Raw genomic sequence first — 18041 nt, forward strand, 5'->3', positions numbered from 1 at the left:
TAGAAAGGTTCTTATGAAGTCACCTTTCCCACTGATGCTTTGTTACTTAGCTGTCTGCTTCAATGAGTATGAACATATTTAGTACTTTTCCTTAGGATTCCAAATGGGTTGAAGAGAAGCAGCTACTCATCAGAACAAACCAAGACTTGCTGGAAAAGGTATGTGGCACCAACACCCTAAGCTCTGCCCCAGGGGATCATGGAGCCCGAGGCCTGCTCCAGCCGCCAGAGTCTCACCCACGCCTGTCCTGAGGGCTCCTACCCACTGGTCCTATCTCTGTCCTCTGGGTTGGGGCCCACAGAGCTGGTTTGCAGACGTGGTGAGGCCTGCCAGCCCCGCTTATGCTGGGCTTCCAGGCCGCCTCTGCCGTTATCTTGGATTCCAGACCACTCCCAACCCCCCTCAACCCCCACCACCTGCTCCCCAGGCAGGGGTCAGTGGGCAGATCCTCGGGCAGTCATGGTCCAGTTCATCGACTGGAGGCCGTGGTGCTGGCAGAGCCAAGCTTGTCCTTCCCTCTGTGGTCATGGAACTTGTAGGGAATCGGCTTAAGTGGTAAATCTAATGCTTTGGGACGAGACCTCAGCTTCATCTTTTTCTTATTTGTGAACAATTCAGTGATGATTATTATTTTTTTTTAGTAAATTTACTGAGTTGTGCACCCAGCCCCACCATGCAATTTTTAGAACATTTTCAGCCTCCCTTAAAGATCCCTCGTGCTCCCTTTGTAGTCACCCCTGTCTCTCACCCCGCAGCCCCTGGAAACCTGCTTTCTGTCCCAGCGGATTTGCTTGTTCTGCGCCTTCTGTACTGGTGGGAGTGGACTGTGTTCGACCTTAGCTTCTAAACCTCCTCAAATGTCCCAACCGGACAAGCCCAGCCTTGCCCCCTTGGGGGGCGGCGGGGGCCTGTCCCAGCTCTGTACTGACCTGTCCTGTGGCCATTCATTGTCCCATGTCCCTCCACAGCATCTGGGGCATTGGGACAGAGCTGGTCATTTCCTGTGAGGCAGCTGCAGGCTTTGGGAGAGATTTTGGACCCCTGGTCCTTCTGGCTAAATTCTGAGAGGCCCGGAAAACTCTTATGCTGTCTCCAGATGTCCCCCCGGGCGCAGTGCCGCCCCATTAGAGGTGGGGGGGCATGAGTAAAGGGTGACCAAGACCCACCAGTGAAAGTGAAAGTCGCTCAGTCGTGTCCCACTCTCGGCGACTCCATGACCACACAGCCCATGGAATCCTCCAGGCCAGAATATTGGAAGTGGGTAGCCTTTCCCTTCTCCAGGGGATCGTCCCAACCCAGGGATCAAACCCAGGTCTCCTGCATTGTGGGCGGATTGTTGGTAGCCCAAGAAGACTGGAGTGGGTAGCCTATCCCTTCTCCAGCGGATCCTCCCGACCTAGGAATCCAACTGGGGTCTCCTGCTTTGCAGGTGGATTCTTTACCAACTGAACCATCAGGACCTTCATTGTCATGCATTGTCTGGGTCCTCACTGCAGGCCGCCAAGTGGGGGCTGCTGTGTACCTCCGTGTCATCCAAGGAGCTACGTAGCTGGCCTAGAGTCTCCCAGTGGGTTTGGGACCCAAGCAGCCCCACTTCCCAGACTTTCAGATCTCCTACTCATCGGAGCCCTCTGGGGAGTCCAGGGCACCTTCCTACTGCAACTAGCCAGACCCTGGGTGGGCTGACTCTGGGAGATTGGGATAGAAGGAATTCAGACAGGCTTGGGGATCACTGTTGCTTCCCCAGGACTGACCTTTGGGAAGGGACTCAACTGCTCTGTGGCTTAGTTTCTCCACCATTCGTGTAGTCAACAAATACCTGGCCCCCATGCCCTGCTAAGCTTGGGCTGCAGGGACGAAGCAGGCACAGCCTGTGATCTGGGCCATCCCAGCCCCTGGAGCAGAAAGGGCCCACCTTGCACACCCACTGAGACCCTCCCCTTCCTACCCTACCCCTGGTGATGGCCCCTGTGTCCCCAGGCCAACACCCCGGGGTCCGTGATACATTCTCACGGCCCCTGATGAGAAACAGTGCTTCTCCCGCCATTAACCCGCAGGTGTCTCTGGTCTAGATTTACAGGCTGGAAATGGAAGAGAACCAGCTGAAGAATGAAATGCAAGACGCAAAGGATCAGAACGAGCTGTTAGAATTCAGAGTGCTAGAACTCGAAGTAAGAGACTCTATCTGTTGTAAACTCTCAAACGGAGCAGACATTCTCTTTGAGCCCAAACTGAAATTCATGTAAAGTCCCAGATGTTTTTCAAGCATGTGTAAGGGGACGTGTGACACTTGTTTTCTTTTCTTTCTTTTTCTTTTTTTTTTTTTTAAATCTGTACATTGAGAATAATTTCACTGCCTTAATATGTTCTGAAGAGAATGCTCACCGAAGTCCTTGGACATGTACCAGAGCTAATCTATTTATTGCCTACGGCTTGTTTTTGCACTTAATAAAATAATTTGTTTTTGCAATATTTTGCCTTTTTTATTTGTGTTTCATTTCCATAACTACTTCTTTCCTGCATGCATAGTCACCTGGTATGCCTTCTGCAAACGCGGACAGAAGCACTGTTGCAGTTGATAACACACCTTTTTAAAGTGACCTTGCATGCATGAATCTCACCTTTTGAAAGAGCGGGGTCTGACCTGGCCTGCGGCTGACTCCATAATGTGTTTACTGCTAGTTTGGCCTGTTTTCTCTTTGCCAAGGTAAACACAAGGTAAGTAAACAGGGTAAGAGGAGGTATTTGCAATAGGTAGTTGAGAAAGCTTGTAACATTACTCCAACTCCTTGACGCAGTGAGCACCAACCTGGGCATCGCGAGCAATACTGGACTAAATATATCTGTAACTCAAACTGCAACTCAGAATGATTCCCTTAGTGTGAAGGGAGATTGACTGTTGTCCACAGGTAGAAATCCTGTTGCAAACCTTCAGTGACTTCCCAGATACACAGGGCTGGATCCAGGCTGAGGACATGGATGGGTTTATTGCTTCCACCTGGAACCCTGCCTCAGATGTTACTGTGTTGCCTTGCTACCACCTGACTTCATAATCCTTTTTCGTTTGTTTGTTTCCATTTCAAACGCATCTACATGTGACACATCGCCTGAGTTTGTGACTGGTTTTCTCTAAGCATCTGTGGTGACACAGCTGTCCTTTCCCTCGGCTGAAGCCTTTGCATGTCCTGAATCCTTGGTAAAAGTGAGCTCCTTAGGGATGTTGGTGTCTCTCAGATTTCGTTTTCTCCTCTCAGCTTCAGTTAAAATTCTGCTTTCTCTAGAACAGGGCTTCCCTGTGGCTCAGCTGGTAAAGAATCCCCCTGCAATGCGGGAAACCTGGGTTCAATCCCTGGGTTGGGAAGATCCCCTGGAGAAGGGAAAGGCTACCCACTCCAGTATTCTGGCCTGGAGAATGCCATGGAATAGTCCATGGAGTCGCAAAGAGTCGGACCCGACTGAGCCACTTTCACTTCACTTCACTTCCCTAGGGCATCTCATCCTGTGCTTTGTTGTGCTAGCATGGACCATGGCCTGACTGTCTCAGAGCCAGGTATTGCCGTGTGATTCAGCTCTTGTCTAAACATAAACTGAGTCCTTCGTTCAGGCAGCAGAAGGAGAAGTTAAGAAAGATTATGGTGAATACTTCTACCACTGTCAGAAAACCTTTCACGGCTCTTTGCTACCCGCCATTTCTCATGAGAATTCCATAAGCATTGGCAGTTTTCTAGAACTTTCAAGCGTTTCCACCATCCTTTGGAGGAGTCATTAGAAATCAGTTTTCTGACTTTCATTCATATAAAACGTGAGCTTTCTTAAGTCAGCTCTTCTATGGAGACCCCCTGTAAGTATTAACAGGCAGAAGCGACATCTATAGCATGGAACCTTTGTGAATGTGGCTGTTCTAGTCTAATGAGGGAAATAAGGTTTTCTATCTAAACTGTTTCAAACCAGGTTAGCCAGATTGGGGCTTTGTGGAAATTAACTGAATTAATGGCCCCGCCCTTCCCCTCTCCTTTAAAGGATCTGCTTAGGGACCTGCCATCCAGGGCTGCCTTGGCTACATTTCTTAGTTAACGGCTAAAGTAACTCTTTGGTTCTGTGGCTTGATTCTGCAGCTGTGGTCCAAAGCAAGCTTGCTGACTATAATTTTGAGGAAATAAAAGCAGTTTGATTTCAAGGTATCATTTGGCGAGGCCTTGGCTGCTGGCTGACCTGTCCATTGCTCGGGGTTTAAAGACAGCTCTGTGTAGGAAACACATTTGAGACCAGAGTACTGTTTTGCTGCAGTCCTTTATTTCTGTAAGTAACTGGGCATCTCAGTTCCTTTTTAAAAATCTGTCGCTTTACCTATGATTAATGTACTACTTCTGGGAAAATGCTTGCTCTCCTTTCTTAGTAGTTGAGATTTGACTTATCACTATAAGGCAAGGGTAGAATGATCATTGGAAGGTTAGTGCAGATCAGAAAAAAAATTTGTGAACAAAGTCAGAAGATCGTATTGAAAAAGATACGAAGCCAGGGTCTGGGGTCTGGCCTTGTCACTCAATCACATGGGACCTCGGAGGGGTCCTGTCTCACAGCCTCCTTCTCTCTGTCCACAAAACGGAAGCGTTCACAGCTGCCTCCTGGGGTTATGTGACGATGAAGTGAGCTAACAATGACTTCTATTGAAATTTCCCACGATTGTTCTTCATCAAGTATTTAATGATGATTGTGTGACTTCTTGGGCTTTGATCAACAGGTCCACTCAGGACACTCTGCTAAACATTTCTTCCCAGCTGACTAGGTTAAGAAGTAACCCAGTGTCCGCAGGGGATCCGCTGCGGGGCAGACAGGACAGCGTCTCCACCACGGACGAGACCGTAGCCTGAGTGTGCACTTACTAGGAACAACTTTGCCAACTGGAATTCCTTGGTTTTTTGCTGAATAACGTGGGAAAATGACGTGGTGAAATAATACAATAAAGTTCTGTTTTTAAACCAAATCTTTTCCCCAGGAGAGAGAGCGGAGGTCGCCAGCATTTAACCTCCAAATCACCACCTTTCCCGAGAACAACAGCAGCGCCCTCCAGCTGTTCTGTCGCCAGGAAGGAGTTAAGGTAGCGTGCCCGGGGGGGTGCCCGCACTCTATTACGGCCATGGCCCGCTCGCCCGAATGCCAGGCTCAGCTGGAAAGGGGGTTGTGTGCCTGTGCCAGGGCTAGAATTGATTTTAATAATATACCCCCTGTCGCTCCACTCTGTTTTGAAAGTCAGAGTTTATTACTCCAGGTGGGTCACCAAATTTGTATTCACGTTAAAAAGAGCAGAGCCATGGGATACAGGCTTGAAAGCAAACCCCACCTTGGCCACTTCCTGGCTCTGGCCCAGAGCCTGTCTGACCCTCAGTCTCTTCATTTAGGAGATCTGAGTGGCAACACCCACCCCCTGAAAGGGGTGTGACAGTTTTTAAGCTAGATAATGAACCTGAAGACTCAGTGAAGTGCTCAGAGCACGTGAGTGTTCTAGATTCGGGAGCTGGTGGTGGTTCTCACAACCCTTGGCCGTGACCCTGGAATCCTAGGCCCGTGGGCACAGAGAGGTCCTTTCGACCTACAGGATCCCATGAGAATTTCTAGAAAGCAGTGTTTGTGCTGGTGTAAAACTCAGCCAATACACGGCAGTTAGCAGCCCTCTCTCCTTGAAGGGACCACCAAGAATAACTCCGCTGGGCCATATATACTAAGAGCCAAGGAAGGGAATGGTGTCTTACAAGGAGTGAGGGCTGTGGCCCCAGAGATTGGTGTGGATGGCCTTTGTAGCTCACACAAAATGAACGTTGGACATCTTTTCCAGGATGTGAATATTTCTGACCTTATGAAGAAATTAGATATCCTTGGCGATAACGGGGTAACTATGAGCGATCGGTTTCCGGTTTCGTGTCCTTGTTTTGATTCGGGTGTACTCTGTTGTGGCTTTTGTTTCCGTTTTTGTTTTAATTTCTTCCTGATTTAAGAGATCGACTAAGTACAATGTAAGGCTTTTGTATGGCCATGTTCCTGCGTGGGTGGCTGGGTCCGCATCCGTCAGAAGTGGGGTTCAGAAGTTAGGTCATCCTGACAGCGTGTGAGTAATGAGGGTTAAAAAGTCCTAAAAATAAATGCCCGGAAAGAAAGTGGAAGCACTCAAGATCTCTGAAATCCCAAAGTGAGACTTTTGCCTTCTTAAAAGACTGGGCTTGAGCGAGGCCCTGTTTCTAAAAGGCTCGGGGACGCTGTGTGAGGTGTCCCCACCCCCGAAGGGCCGGTCCTCAGACCTGTCACTTCTATGAGTTTGGGGCTGACCCTGGGGAGCCCGCTTTCAGAGTCGCGTAGGGCTGACTGTTTGCACGGGATGTGGGAGCAGTGTAAAACGCCCTTGCCCATTTTTGTGTTTTAGAATTTGAGAAATGAAGAACAGGTTGCAATAATCCAGGCTGGAACTGTGCTTGCCCTGTGTGAAAAGGTAGAGCCCAGCGGCATTTCTGTCCATACACCTTGTCCGAGCTTCCTGGCACCATACAAGAAACTGTACATTGGCGTCTCGCTTTGTTCTGGAAGCATGGTTCTGGTTTCCTGTCTGCGTTTGCATGCGCACGTGCACGCCTGTTCGTTTTCCAGGGGAAAGTCACTCATGCTTATGGTAGAAAGCTTAGAGACTGAGAAAGAAAATCAAACTCCCCTCGAGGAACCCCGTCTGTGACAGTTGGTTTTATTTCCTTCCAGTTTTTTTCCTCCCTGCGCCCCCTTTTTTTAAAAAAAAGAAACAAACAAACTTTGGGATCATACTTGACTATAGCTTTTAATCCTGCTTCATAAGCTTTCCCCGATGAGATCGAATGGCCTTGCATCATTCTACCTACAGCCACGCCCTCAGTTAAATATTCTTCCGCTGTTAACATATTGGAGTATTTCTGCTCTTTTTTTTTTTCTGTTTATCATCATGCAGCGATGAGCAAGCATCTTTAATCATAAGTTTCTATCTATGTTTTAAAACACTTCCACAGGATAGATTCTAGAAGTGGGATCACTGGGCCGATGGGTAAGAGGGTTTTTAAGAGCTTTGACACTGTCCAGTCGTTTCCAGGAAAATGGTACCAAGTCGCCTTCTATATGAACCTGTTTCTTGTTCAGCAAGGCATATGTGGCCACTAAGAATTCTGCTGATAGGACAGGCAAAAATCATATGATGTCATTACTTTAATTTTCATTTGTTCAAGTGCTAGTGATAATGAATTTTTTGTGTATTATCCATTTTCTTGTTCCTTGAGAATTGTAATTACATTCCATTCTGTTTGTTTGTCATTCACTCATAGCTTCATTCAATCATGCCTTCATCTATTCACTTTTTTAATATGAATTTGGTTGTAATAATGGTTTTTCTTACTGACTTCTCTGTGAGGTTTACATGCTAAAGATAATAACTTTTGCCATATTTATTTAAAAAATACATTCCTGGTTTGCCTTTTACATTAATTTAGGGTGTTTTAAGACATACCCGACTTTTCAATGTGGTCTTGTCTGTGGATCTTTCTCTTGTAAACACAAGTTAAATTTTAAAATGCTATTTTTATAATGAAGTCTTAATGATTTTAATCAGGATTCCTTCTGGAATCTTTGGGAGGACATTTAAAATGTAAATAGTTTTTTTTTTTTTCCCCTGAGAACCTGTCCAGCCTTCCCTGTGCACAGGGCCTTAAATGTTGGCAACAGACTTACGGCAAAGCCTTGCTGAGGTCACACAGCTGGTAAGTGGAGATGCCCACGTCACTGTCACAGTCACCTGGCTGAGTCTGTGTCCTCAGGTGAGCGGGGTGAGGAGGACTCACACCTGGCTGGCTGTTGGCCCCTCAGATCCAGGTGATGGTAGGTGACAGTGACATGGAGTGCATTCCGACAATATCCTCTCAAGAGGAGAGCCAAACGTGACAGTGTAGTCTCCTGGGGTCATGGAAAGAACCCGGCAAGCGCTTTCAGTTTATTCCATGTTCATTCCAACATGCACTACCTAGCACGCCTGAGGATGTGCCCAGGGCTCCCTTCTGGTTCCCCAGAGGCCCCTCCCAGGCTGGCTCTCAGCCCCACACCTGCTAACTTCAGGGGCTGCTGCAGGCTGGCCCCTCCATCTCCCTGAGCCCTGAGCCTTGCTGGTGAACGTCAAGACTCCAGGACACGGCACTTTTAACTGGGACCAGGCACCGCTGCCAAGCACCTGGGGCCAGGCTGGGTACTGGGAGGTGACTGATCGATGTATAAGGATGGTGAGCAAAGAGCAGGCAACGCCAGGGACCAGGGTGGGGCTGGAGCAGTGGGCCCGGGGAGGGAGTCTCCCTCTCTTCTACCCCGCTGAGCCTCTTGGAGGGTGGCAGGCTGTCTGGAGTCCCCAGCCCTGCTGAGAACAGCCTCTGCCAGGTACCAAATTCTCCCACCTGTACCCTTCCCAATAAGCTCCTTCCCACATGCAGCAAACAGAGGTCTTTATAGACTCACAGCCTTGGCCCCGCCTCAGACCTTCGGGGCTCCTCTACAGTTGTGCAAGGTGAGTGGCATAGATCCCTTGTACACTGAGAACATGGGACCTGCCTGGCATGCGGCTGCTATCTACTTTGACCCTGTCGCCCACTCCTTGCCCACCTATAGCAGCCCCTGCTGGTCGCTGACCATAGAGTCCCAAGTTGGACGGCCAGCGCCATGCTCTGCTTCCTAAATGCAGAGACCTGTGCCAGGCGGCCTTGCCTACCAGCACCCCCTGACACCCCACAAGGGTGGCGGCAGGAGTGATGGTGCCCAGGGTTGGCACAATACTCAGGACTGGTGCTTAGAAGTTGGACTCTGTGCCAGTGAGAGGGGCCCAGCTCCTCATTTGGGACAGTCCATGGAGACTGGACTTAGAGACAGATGTCCTCTCATTTTTTCAGGGGCATGTCTCATTTTCTGTGCTGTGTGTCTGTGATTGAAGACCCAGTGTTTGGGAGGTGCTGTGTCTCCCTCTCAGAGAGAAATGGCGCTGAGCGTGCACAGCCAGAGGAAAAGTGGGTCAGTGGGACCCTGGAAGCACCTACAGGTCAGCCAGGATGCCCAAGTGTCCTGTTTGCCTGGGATGTGGGATTTCAGTGCTGAGACGGGGACAGTCCCAGGCAAACAGGGTCAAGCTGGACACCCTGGAGCTGACAGGTGCTGTAGGAAAGCTGGCAGTGGGATCCAGAGCCCCAGTGACATCCTCAGCCAGCCCCCCTCAACCAAGTCATACATCATTTTGAAAATTGCCATTCAATTCTGGTATCCGACCAAACTGAGGTACACTTCAATTTTCTCTCTAAGAGCATGAAACCCCTTTCATAGCCTGTGAGTGAAGTCCCACTCAAACTAGTTTGCATGGCCCTGGGCATTCAGGTCCTGGTGCTAGGTGCTAAGTTGCTTCAGTCGTGTCTGACTCTTTGCGACCCCATGGACTGTAGCCCACCAGGTTCCTCTGTCCATGGGATTCTCCAGGCAAGAATACTGGAGTGGGGCACCATTCCTCCTCCAGGAGATCTTCCCAATCCAGGGATCAAACCCATATCGCTTCTGTCCCCTGCACTGGCAGATGGACACCAGAGCCACCTGGGTGTGCAAATGGGGTCCTGCCCGGGCAGCTCGCCCTTCTCCCATCACCACCTGGGGAAGCCCTTCTCCTCCTGGAAGGTCTGGCCCATCTCAGCACCCGCCAGACCCACCTCTGGTCAGCAGAGTCCAAGATCAGGGGTATTGCCTTGCTGCCCGCCGCCCACCACCACACAGAGGCTGAGCAGAGAACACGGGATGTTCAGGGGCATACAAGCAATCACAAATCACTTCTCTGCTCCCACAAGGTCAAAATCAGTCAAAGATGGAAGTTTTTAAAAATCCGGGCTCTCACTGGTAACAACAGATTGGAGAAATGTGGCTTAGGCCGCAGGCAGGTTTTCTAGTAGTTGGCCCAGAATCAAGGCCTTAGGACCCTTCTCTGAAAGGAGGGTTGGGTCTTAGAGGAGGAAGTTCCCCACCCCTGGGAAGTTCCCCACCCCTCAGAGTCCTGCACTGGTTGGCAAAGTGCCAACATGGGAGGGGGCGGTGTGCACTGGCCATGCCTACTGTGAGAGGCCCTCTCCCCGTGCCCCGTGGGCTGTCTCACTTTTCCTTCAGGGTTTTGGGGGCAGCAGGTGCCCTGTCCCCACGCCTCTCCCTCTTGGAGGATGGCTCAGCCCTGAACATCCAAGTTCCCTCCCAGAGCGAGGCCCCATAGACATCTGGTGGGACTCTGATATGAAATCCGTGCCCTCACATGCCTGGGTGCCCAGGGCCAGTGCTTTCTGTCCTCACTTTACACCCCCAGTGGCTGAAAAGGACCTGTCAAGTTTTTCTGTGTGTGTGCCTGTTGTGAGTGGGCTTCCCTGGTGGCTCAGCTGGTAAAGACTCCGCCTGCAATGCAGGAGACCCTGGTTTGATTCCTGGGTCAGGGAGATCCCCTGGAGAAGGGATAGGCTACCCACTCCAGTATTCATGGGCTTCCCTAGTAGCTCAGCTGGCAAAGAATCTGCCTGCAATGCAGGAGACCCTGGTTTGATTCTTGGGTCAGGGAGATCCTCTGGAGAAGAGATAGGCTACCCACTCCAGTATTCTTGGGCTTCCCTGTTGGCTCAGACAGTAAAGAATCTGCCTACAATGTGGGAGATCTGGGTTCCATCTCTGGGTCAGGAAGATCTCCTGGAGGAGAGCATGGCAACTCACTCCGATATTCTTGCCTGGAAAATCCCCATGGACAGAGGAACCTGGCAGATAACAGACCATGGGGTCAGAAAGAGTTGGACACGACTAAGCGACTAAGTACAGACAGCTAATATACAAAGCAAAATGTTTTAGGTTTTTTTTGAATGCATAATGTGCATAGCAAATCTTTTTTCTTAGCAATAAGAAAAAAACTAGACATCATATTCTATAAAAGCGAAGAGCAGCTTGTTGTAAGGATTCGAAACTGGACTCTCCATTTTAGTTTATTCATTTTATGATTGCTTGCCTTAGGATAGTACAAAGAAAGTCTTTTTCATTCCTTGTCAAAAATATGTTTCCCAGTTTCTAAGACACTGCACACCCGCTCAGCCTAGTCTAAGGAAATGCTGCGTTGGGCACCTGCTCCCACGGCTGCCTCTGTAGCCACCCTTGGGGGCACAGCAAACGTGAACTCTAGGGGGAGGCTCTGTGGGTGCAGCTTTATCTAGGCTTGTTCCTGCTATGGAGCCAGCATGCACCCCACACACCTCCTCAGCCCCGCATCCCCCTTCGTTCAGCAAGTGACTGTCGGAGCTTGCTTCAGGCCAGGCCCCGGGCTGGGTGAGGGAACTTAGCAGAGCACACCCCATGTGGTGGGACAAGGGAAGCAGCAATCTGTCAGCTGAGAGCTGTGCTGGGATTCGTGGAAGGCCTCGGATCCCACAAACTCAGGAAGCAGGGCAGGCTTCCCGGAGGAAAGAAAGAAAGAAAGCGAAGTCCCTCAGTCGTGTCTGACTCTTTGCGACCCCATGAACCGTAGCCCACCTGGCTCCTCCGTCCATGGAATTTTCCAGGCAAGAACACTGGAGTGGGTTGCTATTTCCTTCTCCAGGGGATCTTCCTGACCCAGGGATCTAACCCATGTCTCCTGCATTGTGGGCAAATTACTGTCTGAGCCAACAGGGAAGCCTTCCTGGAGGAAGCGACACCTAACACAGGTCCACAGGCTGAGTAGATGTTACCTCTATACAGACCTGGGCGGAGGCTGGGGATGGAAGTGGTGACGTTCCGGGCAGAGAGAGGAGGTGGGCAGAGGCCCTGAGGTGAGGGAAGGCGGGGCTGTTCCCCCAGCGTTGTCAGGAGTGCCAGGCTCTCCTGGGAGGCTTTAAGTGGGAGCAGGGAAGGTCCACAAGTAGATGCTAAGTGTTTCTGAGGGAAGGCACTGGCCGAAGGGGACTTGGAGTTGGACGCAAGCTTGGGGGCGGAGAGGGGGCCTGCCTTGGGCGGTGGCAATGGAGAGTGGTGGGCGGGGTTTTAAACCAAGAGGAGGTAGAACCAACAACGGGAAGTGAAGGGGGTGGAGCCATGGCTGCTCTCAGCTTTCCCTTCCGGGGTCAAGGTGAAGAGCTATGGCTGCTCTCAATTCCCTTCCAGGGTCAAGATGAGACGGGGCTCCTCCCTGTAGAGGGGGGCCAGTGAGCCCTTTCTCAGGGGCTTGAGGCGTCGGGCTGTGGGAGACATGTCTGGGCTAAAGGGGGCATTTCAGAGACATTTCAAAGAGGGAGAACCCATAAAGGAGGTGAGAACCCCCAAAGGAGGACCCCTCGAGGAGAGAGGATGACCAAGGACAGGGGCTCTGAGGGCCCTGAGAGTCCAGGAGGGACAGCCATGTCCAGAGGAGGAGGAGGACAAGGGGTCTAGGGCGTCGGGACGGGCCCGTCCCCAGGTGCTTGGCTTCCGGGCCCCACGGCAAGGAGGTCGTCTGTTGGCTTTAGCAATGAGGAGACAAGGGGTCTGGGGCGTCGGGACGGGGCCCGACCACAGGCGAGTAGCAGGCAAGCCCCATGGCAAGGAGTTCGTCTGTGGGCTTTAGCAATGAGGAGGTGAATATTCATACATGGTGTCAAACCCTACCCTCCTGGACACCCTAAAACATCCTCCACAGGGTGTCACCCAGTTACCTGGACCTCCCCCCCCCCCCCGCCCCGGCTCTCAGGTGGACTCCTCGTAAAGAGACACCTGCATGCCCACACTTAAGGGGCAGCTGCCTGTGCCCGCTTACCCCCAGCCCAGACCTGAGAATGGGCAGACACACCCCCATCACCAGCCCATCCAGGTGCCCCCACGGGTTCTCTCAGGCCATCACAGCCTGCCTGGTCAGAACCCCCTTCATTCCTAAACCTCATGGTGCCCCTGGCTGTTCAGACATGCCCCAGGTGGCTGCAGAGGGCAGCTGTGGGGGAGCAGACCTGTGGGCAGGGTACAAAACCCCGCTTCTCACCTGTGTGACCTTAGACAAGTGACTTAATTCAGCTGCCATGTCCTCACCCGCAGTGTGGAGTGACACTGCCTTCTCCACAGGGTGGTCGTGAGGGGGCTGGGTGAGGTCCCAGGTGGGAAGCCACCAGTACACAGCAGGGAAGAACCCAGGGAGGCTTGCCCGCCCACCTGGGGGGCTCTCAGGGCACATGCTCGCAGCCTTCCACACGGATCCACCGTGCATACCCACCACCTCCTCTACACACGGGCTCACCTGGACACACACCTCACACCCACCTTCACGTACATATGCACACACGTGTACCCATGATTCCTGAGCAAACATCTGTTGAAGCTGAAACATCTGTGCAGACTATGAAATTCCATTTCAAGGACCACCATGGGACATGTGGGGGGACCCCTCTGGGCCAGGAGCCTCCTCGAGGAGGGCGGCCCGATGATGGGCACTGGTTCTGACTAGCTGCGCTCTCTGTCCCTGCTGTTTTCCAGTGGCTGAAGCAAATAGAGGGAACGGAGGCGGCCCTGACCCAGAAGATGCTAGACTTGGAGAAGGAGAAGGTAAAGGACATGCCCCGACCCTGGGAGGGAGGGGGTTGACAGAGTGCAGATAACTCGCTTCCCGGGAAGGATTTACGTGTGTTTTGTGTTGATTTGCATGCATTTCTGAATTTTGCTTTTGCTTTCATTCCTATCCGGTGTGGTCATCATCTATTCACTCAGTTATTCACTTGATACATATTTTTGGAGCCTCTGTGATCCTGGAAACTATGACAGTTTTAGGGGTTCAGTAATGAATAGCAGGGTCCCTGCCTTGAGGGTCTAGCCCAAAAGCCCATGGGGACATGTGCATGGGAGTGGACAGCTACGGTGCAGCATGAGAGCCTTAGGAGAGGCAGGTCAGTGATATGGAAGCAGATGGACCAGGGGCTCCGGAGACACAAAGAAGGGGCTCCCGTCTTCACTTGCCCCTTCCTGGACTTGAGTTTGGGAGAGACACCCTGGACCTCCTTTTTCTTATGGTTAATGGGGTTTTCTATCTCCATCTCGGTGAGCTGGAGGGATGAGCGATGTTGGACTCATAGCCCATTATCACAGTGCTTGGCACCTGTGGGCACCTGATTAACAGTGATGGTGGCTATTCACCAGGGGCCCTGGGCATAGAGCAGGATCTGTCATACCCGGTCTGGGGATGTTGGAGAAGGCTGCCAGAAGAGATGGTTCTTGAGCTTTCAAAGACCAGTTTCCCCAAGTAGAAGTGAGGGGAATAAGGAAGAGCCTGAGGCCTGGAAGCAGTGTGTGGCATGGGAAGAGCCCTGAGCTGAATCCCCAGGCCTGGGCGTCTAGTCCACCTCCATCACCAGTGAACCGTGGCATCTAGAACAAGGCACTGGTCCTCTCTGGCCCTCTGTTTCCTCCTCTACAGAACCAAGTGGCTGCAGCAGCTGAGCTCTAACCCTGAAACCCTCCAGTCAGTAACAGGAAGATATTGGGGTTCTGGAGAACTCATGCTTGGGGGGACTGAGTGATGGAGGGTGAGGAGGACATGTCCAGCAGGGAGAGTACTCAGGAGATGGGTGATGCTGCTGGTGCGGGGAGAAAGAGCCATATCAGAGAACTACTGAAATGGTCTTCAGAAGGATTCCTGCAACCTGGGTTTGGGAACCAGCCCGGGCACCCAAGAGGAAGGAAGCTGGGGGTGTGGGGAAAGGCTTGATGGGGGTTCCTGGGCCTGGGAGGCTCCTGCTGGGGGTTCACACAGAAGCGACCAGGGCAGATCTGACCCCCCTTCTCACTCGAGCACCTGATGGGTCCCCACCTCGGTGGGACTGTCACTCCCCAGCGAGTGTGAGTAGGCTGGCTCTGAAGAGCTGCCTGGTGATGAGTCCTTGTGCTGATCTTGACCCTGGGCACCTCCTCTTTTTCAGGATCTGTTCAGCAGGCAGAAGGGCTACCTGGAGGAGGAGCTGGATTATAGGAAGCAAGCCCTCGACCAGGCTTACCTGGTAGGACCGGAAGTGGGTTGGATGTTCTGGTTCTTTAGACTCAGCACTACAGGCTGCTCTCCCTTGGGGGCTGATGGTGAATGTGGGGTCCGTGTGATGCTTCGTGGGCAAGATCCCAATGCCGCCTCCACGTTTTGGTTTCAACCTGAACAACTGTACAGACAAATGGTCACTTTTTCCAAGTCAGTCATGATTTTTCCAAAATATTTACTTAGCTTGATCAATTTCTCTGGGCATACTTATTCAGTTCTGGGCTTCTCTGGTGGCTCAGCCAGTTAAGAATCTGCCTGCAATGTGCGAGACCTGGGTTCACTTCCTGGGTTAGGAGGATCCCCTGGAGGAGGGCATGGCAACCCATTCCAGTATTCCTGCCTGGAGAATCCCCATGGCCAGAGAAGCCTGGCAGGCTACAGTCCACTGGGTCGCAAAGAGTTGGACACCACTGAACAACTCAGCACACACACTCAGTTCTAGTAACCATTTGAGATGAAGGAAAAGAAACTTTCTGCTTATTTATATTTTTATTAATATTTATTTACATGCTTAAAGCCCAGAGCAAGCTTTCCCATAAGTAGCAAAAAGAAACGGTCACAAAGGAACACAGAAGTGGGACTTCCCAGGCAGTTCAGTGGCTAAGACTCACGCTTGCACTGCAGGGGCATGGGTTTCGATCCCTGGTTGGGGAACTAAGATCCCACATGCCGCATGGCATGGCAAAAAAATTTTTTTTTTAAAAAGAACACAGGTAAAGCAGTGAGTGGAGGGCAGGTGATCATCAGAACAAGAATTATTTGTCGTGAGGTTCTGTGCAACATCAAGCCTGGGTCACAGAACCAGTTGTGGGCTTCCAGGTGATGAGTGTAAGGAGGGACCATGTTCAGGTTCATAGGTCATATGACTTTGAGGGGGCATTTCCTGAATGTTCCCCACATCAGAGAGAACTCTGAGCTCAAGGCTGCTTTTTCAGGAAGAAGCAGTGAGTAGCAACATCTGGAGCAAGACTTTGCCTAGATCATTTGTAGCTAAATCTTTTGACAAAGAGGGTTTCCACCTAACAAACGCAGAATCAATAACTAAACATTAACTTGCAATCCCCACTTCCATAAATACAGAGAGCAGGAGGCTGGGCGTAGCACAGGCAGGACATTCTGGATGTGAAGGCTGGTCCGCCTCCCCTTGACACTTCACGTCCAGGCTCCGGAGGCTTGAACCCCTAGGGCAGGGAGCTGCAGATGGTGAAGGTCCGGAAGGTTTCAGCCTCATCAAGACAAGGCGTTTTCCTCTCGATTGTCATTTCTGGGCATACAATGTTGTAATGGTGGTCAGAGCAACTGAAAAATGAGAACATGTTCATTCTTTTTCCCCTCTCTTTCACTTTTTTGGGTTTTCTTTGATTCTATCAATTCTATCTTGATTCCATCCTTTTGCAAATACCCTTTCTTGCTGCATTATACACCATCTCTGTCCTCCCTTGGGCTTCCCCAGTAAGTTCCAAGGAATACTATTTCAGAGGATAACATGGAAACCTGTGGCCAAAAAAAAAGAGGGAGAGTAATTCTGTTGACCTCTGGCTCCTTAATATGCTTAAGAATGGGCTGAGACTCCAAGAGGAACAGAGGAAGTCATATGTCAAGTTCACAGGTTCTCGGACTCTCTTCTCAAGGGCCATCTTGCAAGGCTGGTGTTCCCCAGCACACTCTGGGAAACTCGGTGTCTACCCTTGGCTGTCAAAGTGCTGTGTGCAGAAAGGCCCTGGGGGACCCTGAGAACCTGAGTCCTGGTTCTGTAGAGGAGACCCCTGGGCAGGCTGATCCTGTTGCTGGGTAGAAGCAACATTCTTACCCAAAGAACATTCCAGGAGCTTCTCTGACGATCCAGTGGTTAAGAGTTCGCCTTTTAATGCAGGGGGTGTGGGTTCTATAGGGGGTGTGGGTTCTATCCCTGGTCAGAGGGCTAAGATCCCATATGCCTCAAGGCCAGAAAATCAGAATAAACCACAGGGGCAAAATTGTAACAAATTCAATAAAGATTTTAAAAATGATCCACGTCAAAAAAAAAAAAAAAAAAAAAGGAAAAAGACTATTCCAGATCCTCAAGTGGGATTTCAGGCACATGTTGAGGTTGGAGCTGTGATCAGTGTGAGGCTGACCTGAAGAGTCAGGGAAGTAAAATGCTCCCGAGGGTGGCAGTGCCATGTGCCCAGGCAGAAGCGAGGACAGCAGGTGCCAGATGCACACCTGTGTTCCTTTGTCATCGTGCAGAGTGAGATGGCACAGGGCCACAGTAGAGCTTCTGGAATTGGATGGTGAGATCCTGGCTGGAAACTGGCCACTTGGGGGCCTCCTAGGAGTTCAGCTGCTGAAGGGGGGCAGCCAACAGACACAGGCAAGCTCCCACTCCATGGGGACCCCTTAGCTGTGTCAGTGGACACATTCCCACCTTCTAGTTTCCTGGGGTGATCGCTGGAATTGGGAGAGAGGAAGCCAATGCCTATTGGCTAAAATTGGTCTGGTGGGCCTGGAATTCCCTTGCAGAGTTGGCACAGCTGTGCTGAAATGGGGGAGACTACAGGAGCAAATGGCCACAGGCACAGAGGGCTACCTGTGTTGACCCTCTACTTCATACCACCTCCTGCCTCTTCCTGGCAGTTTCCATTAAAACTGGTTGTTGGTCGGTAGCATCTTGGGAAAAGAAGGAGCTGCTCCTAGCAAGGGATTCAGGTGGGGATTTAGGGAAAAAGAGAAGGAAATACTTCTTTCTCTCTTTCATCCCTAGATATTCCTATAAGGTAACTGTATTCAAGTGTCTCACCGTGAAGTTGAAATAACATCCTCTCAGGATGAAAACTCCAAGCTTTCACAAAGATCTCCTCCATTGGCTACTAATCTCTCATGTGCTTTGCTAACCAAGGGAGTCTTGCTTTTTGCGGGGAGGAGGGAGCAATGAGGACATTGCCCCCAGTTGCTTGGAGTTGAAATCGCTTTTCTAATGAGCCAGCTGAACGACAAGTGCCTG

General features: G+C 51.0%; 1 protein-coding gene across 2 annotated transcripts in view; it reads left to right on the forward strand.

The window, feature by feature from the left end:
• The window catches only part of JAKMIP1 (janus kinase and microtubule interacting protein 1), a 73070-nt gene that overhangs the window by 44351 nt on the left and 10678 nt on the right, over positions 1-18041 (forward strand). Inside the window, exons 11-17 of one of the 2 annotated variants that reach the window (XM_068975754.1) lie at positions 96-158; positions 2073-2171; positions 4997-5098; positions 5834-5887; positions 6416-6481; positions 13513-13581; positions 14949-15026. In XM_068975754.1, the coding sequence (XP_068831855.1) occupies positions 96-158; positions 2073-2171; positions 4997-5098; positions 5834-5887; positions 6416-6481; positions 13513-13581; positions 14949-15026 (531 nt within the window). Of the gene's footprint in view, positions 1-95; positions 159-2072; positions 2247-4996; positions 5099-5833; positions 5888-6415; positions 6482-13512; positions 13582-14948; positions 15027-18041 lie in introns of those variants that run through there. The other variant, XM_068975755.1, reaches the window with a different exon arrangement.

Source organism: Capricornis sumatraensis, chromosome 7 (assembly GCF_032405125.1).
Source record: "Capricornis sumatraensis isolate serow.1 chromosome 7, serow.2, whole genome shotgun sequence".
In the NCBI taxonomy this organism is placed as follows: domain Eukaryota; kingdom Metazoa; phylum Chordata; class Mammalia; order Artiodactyla; family Bovidae; genus Capricornis; species Capricornis sumatraensis.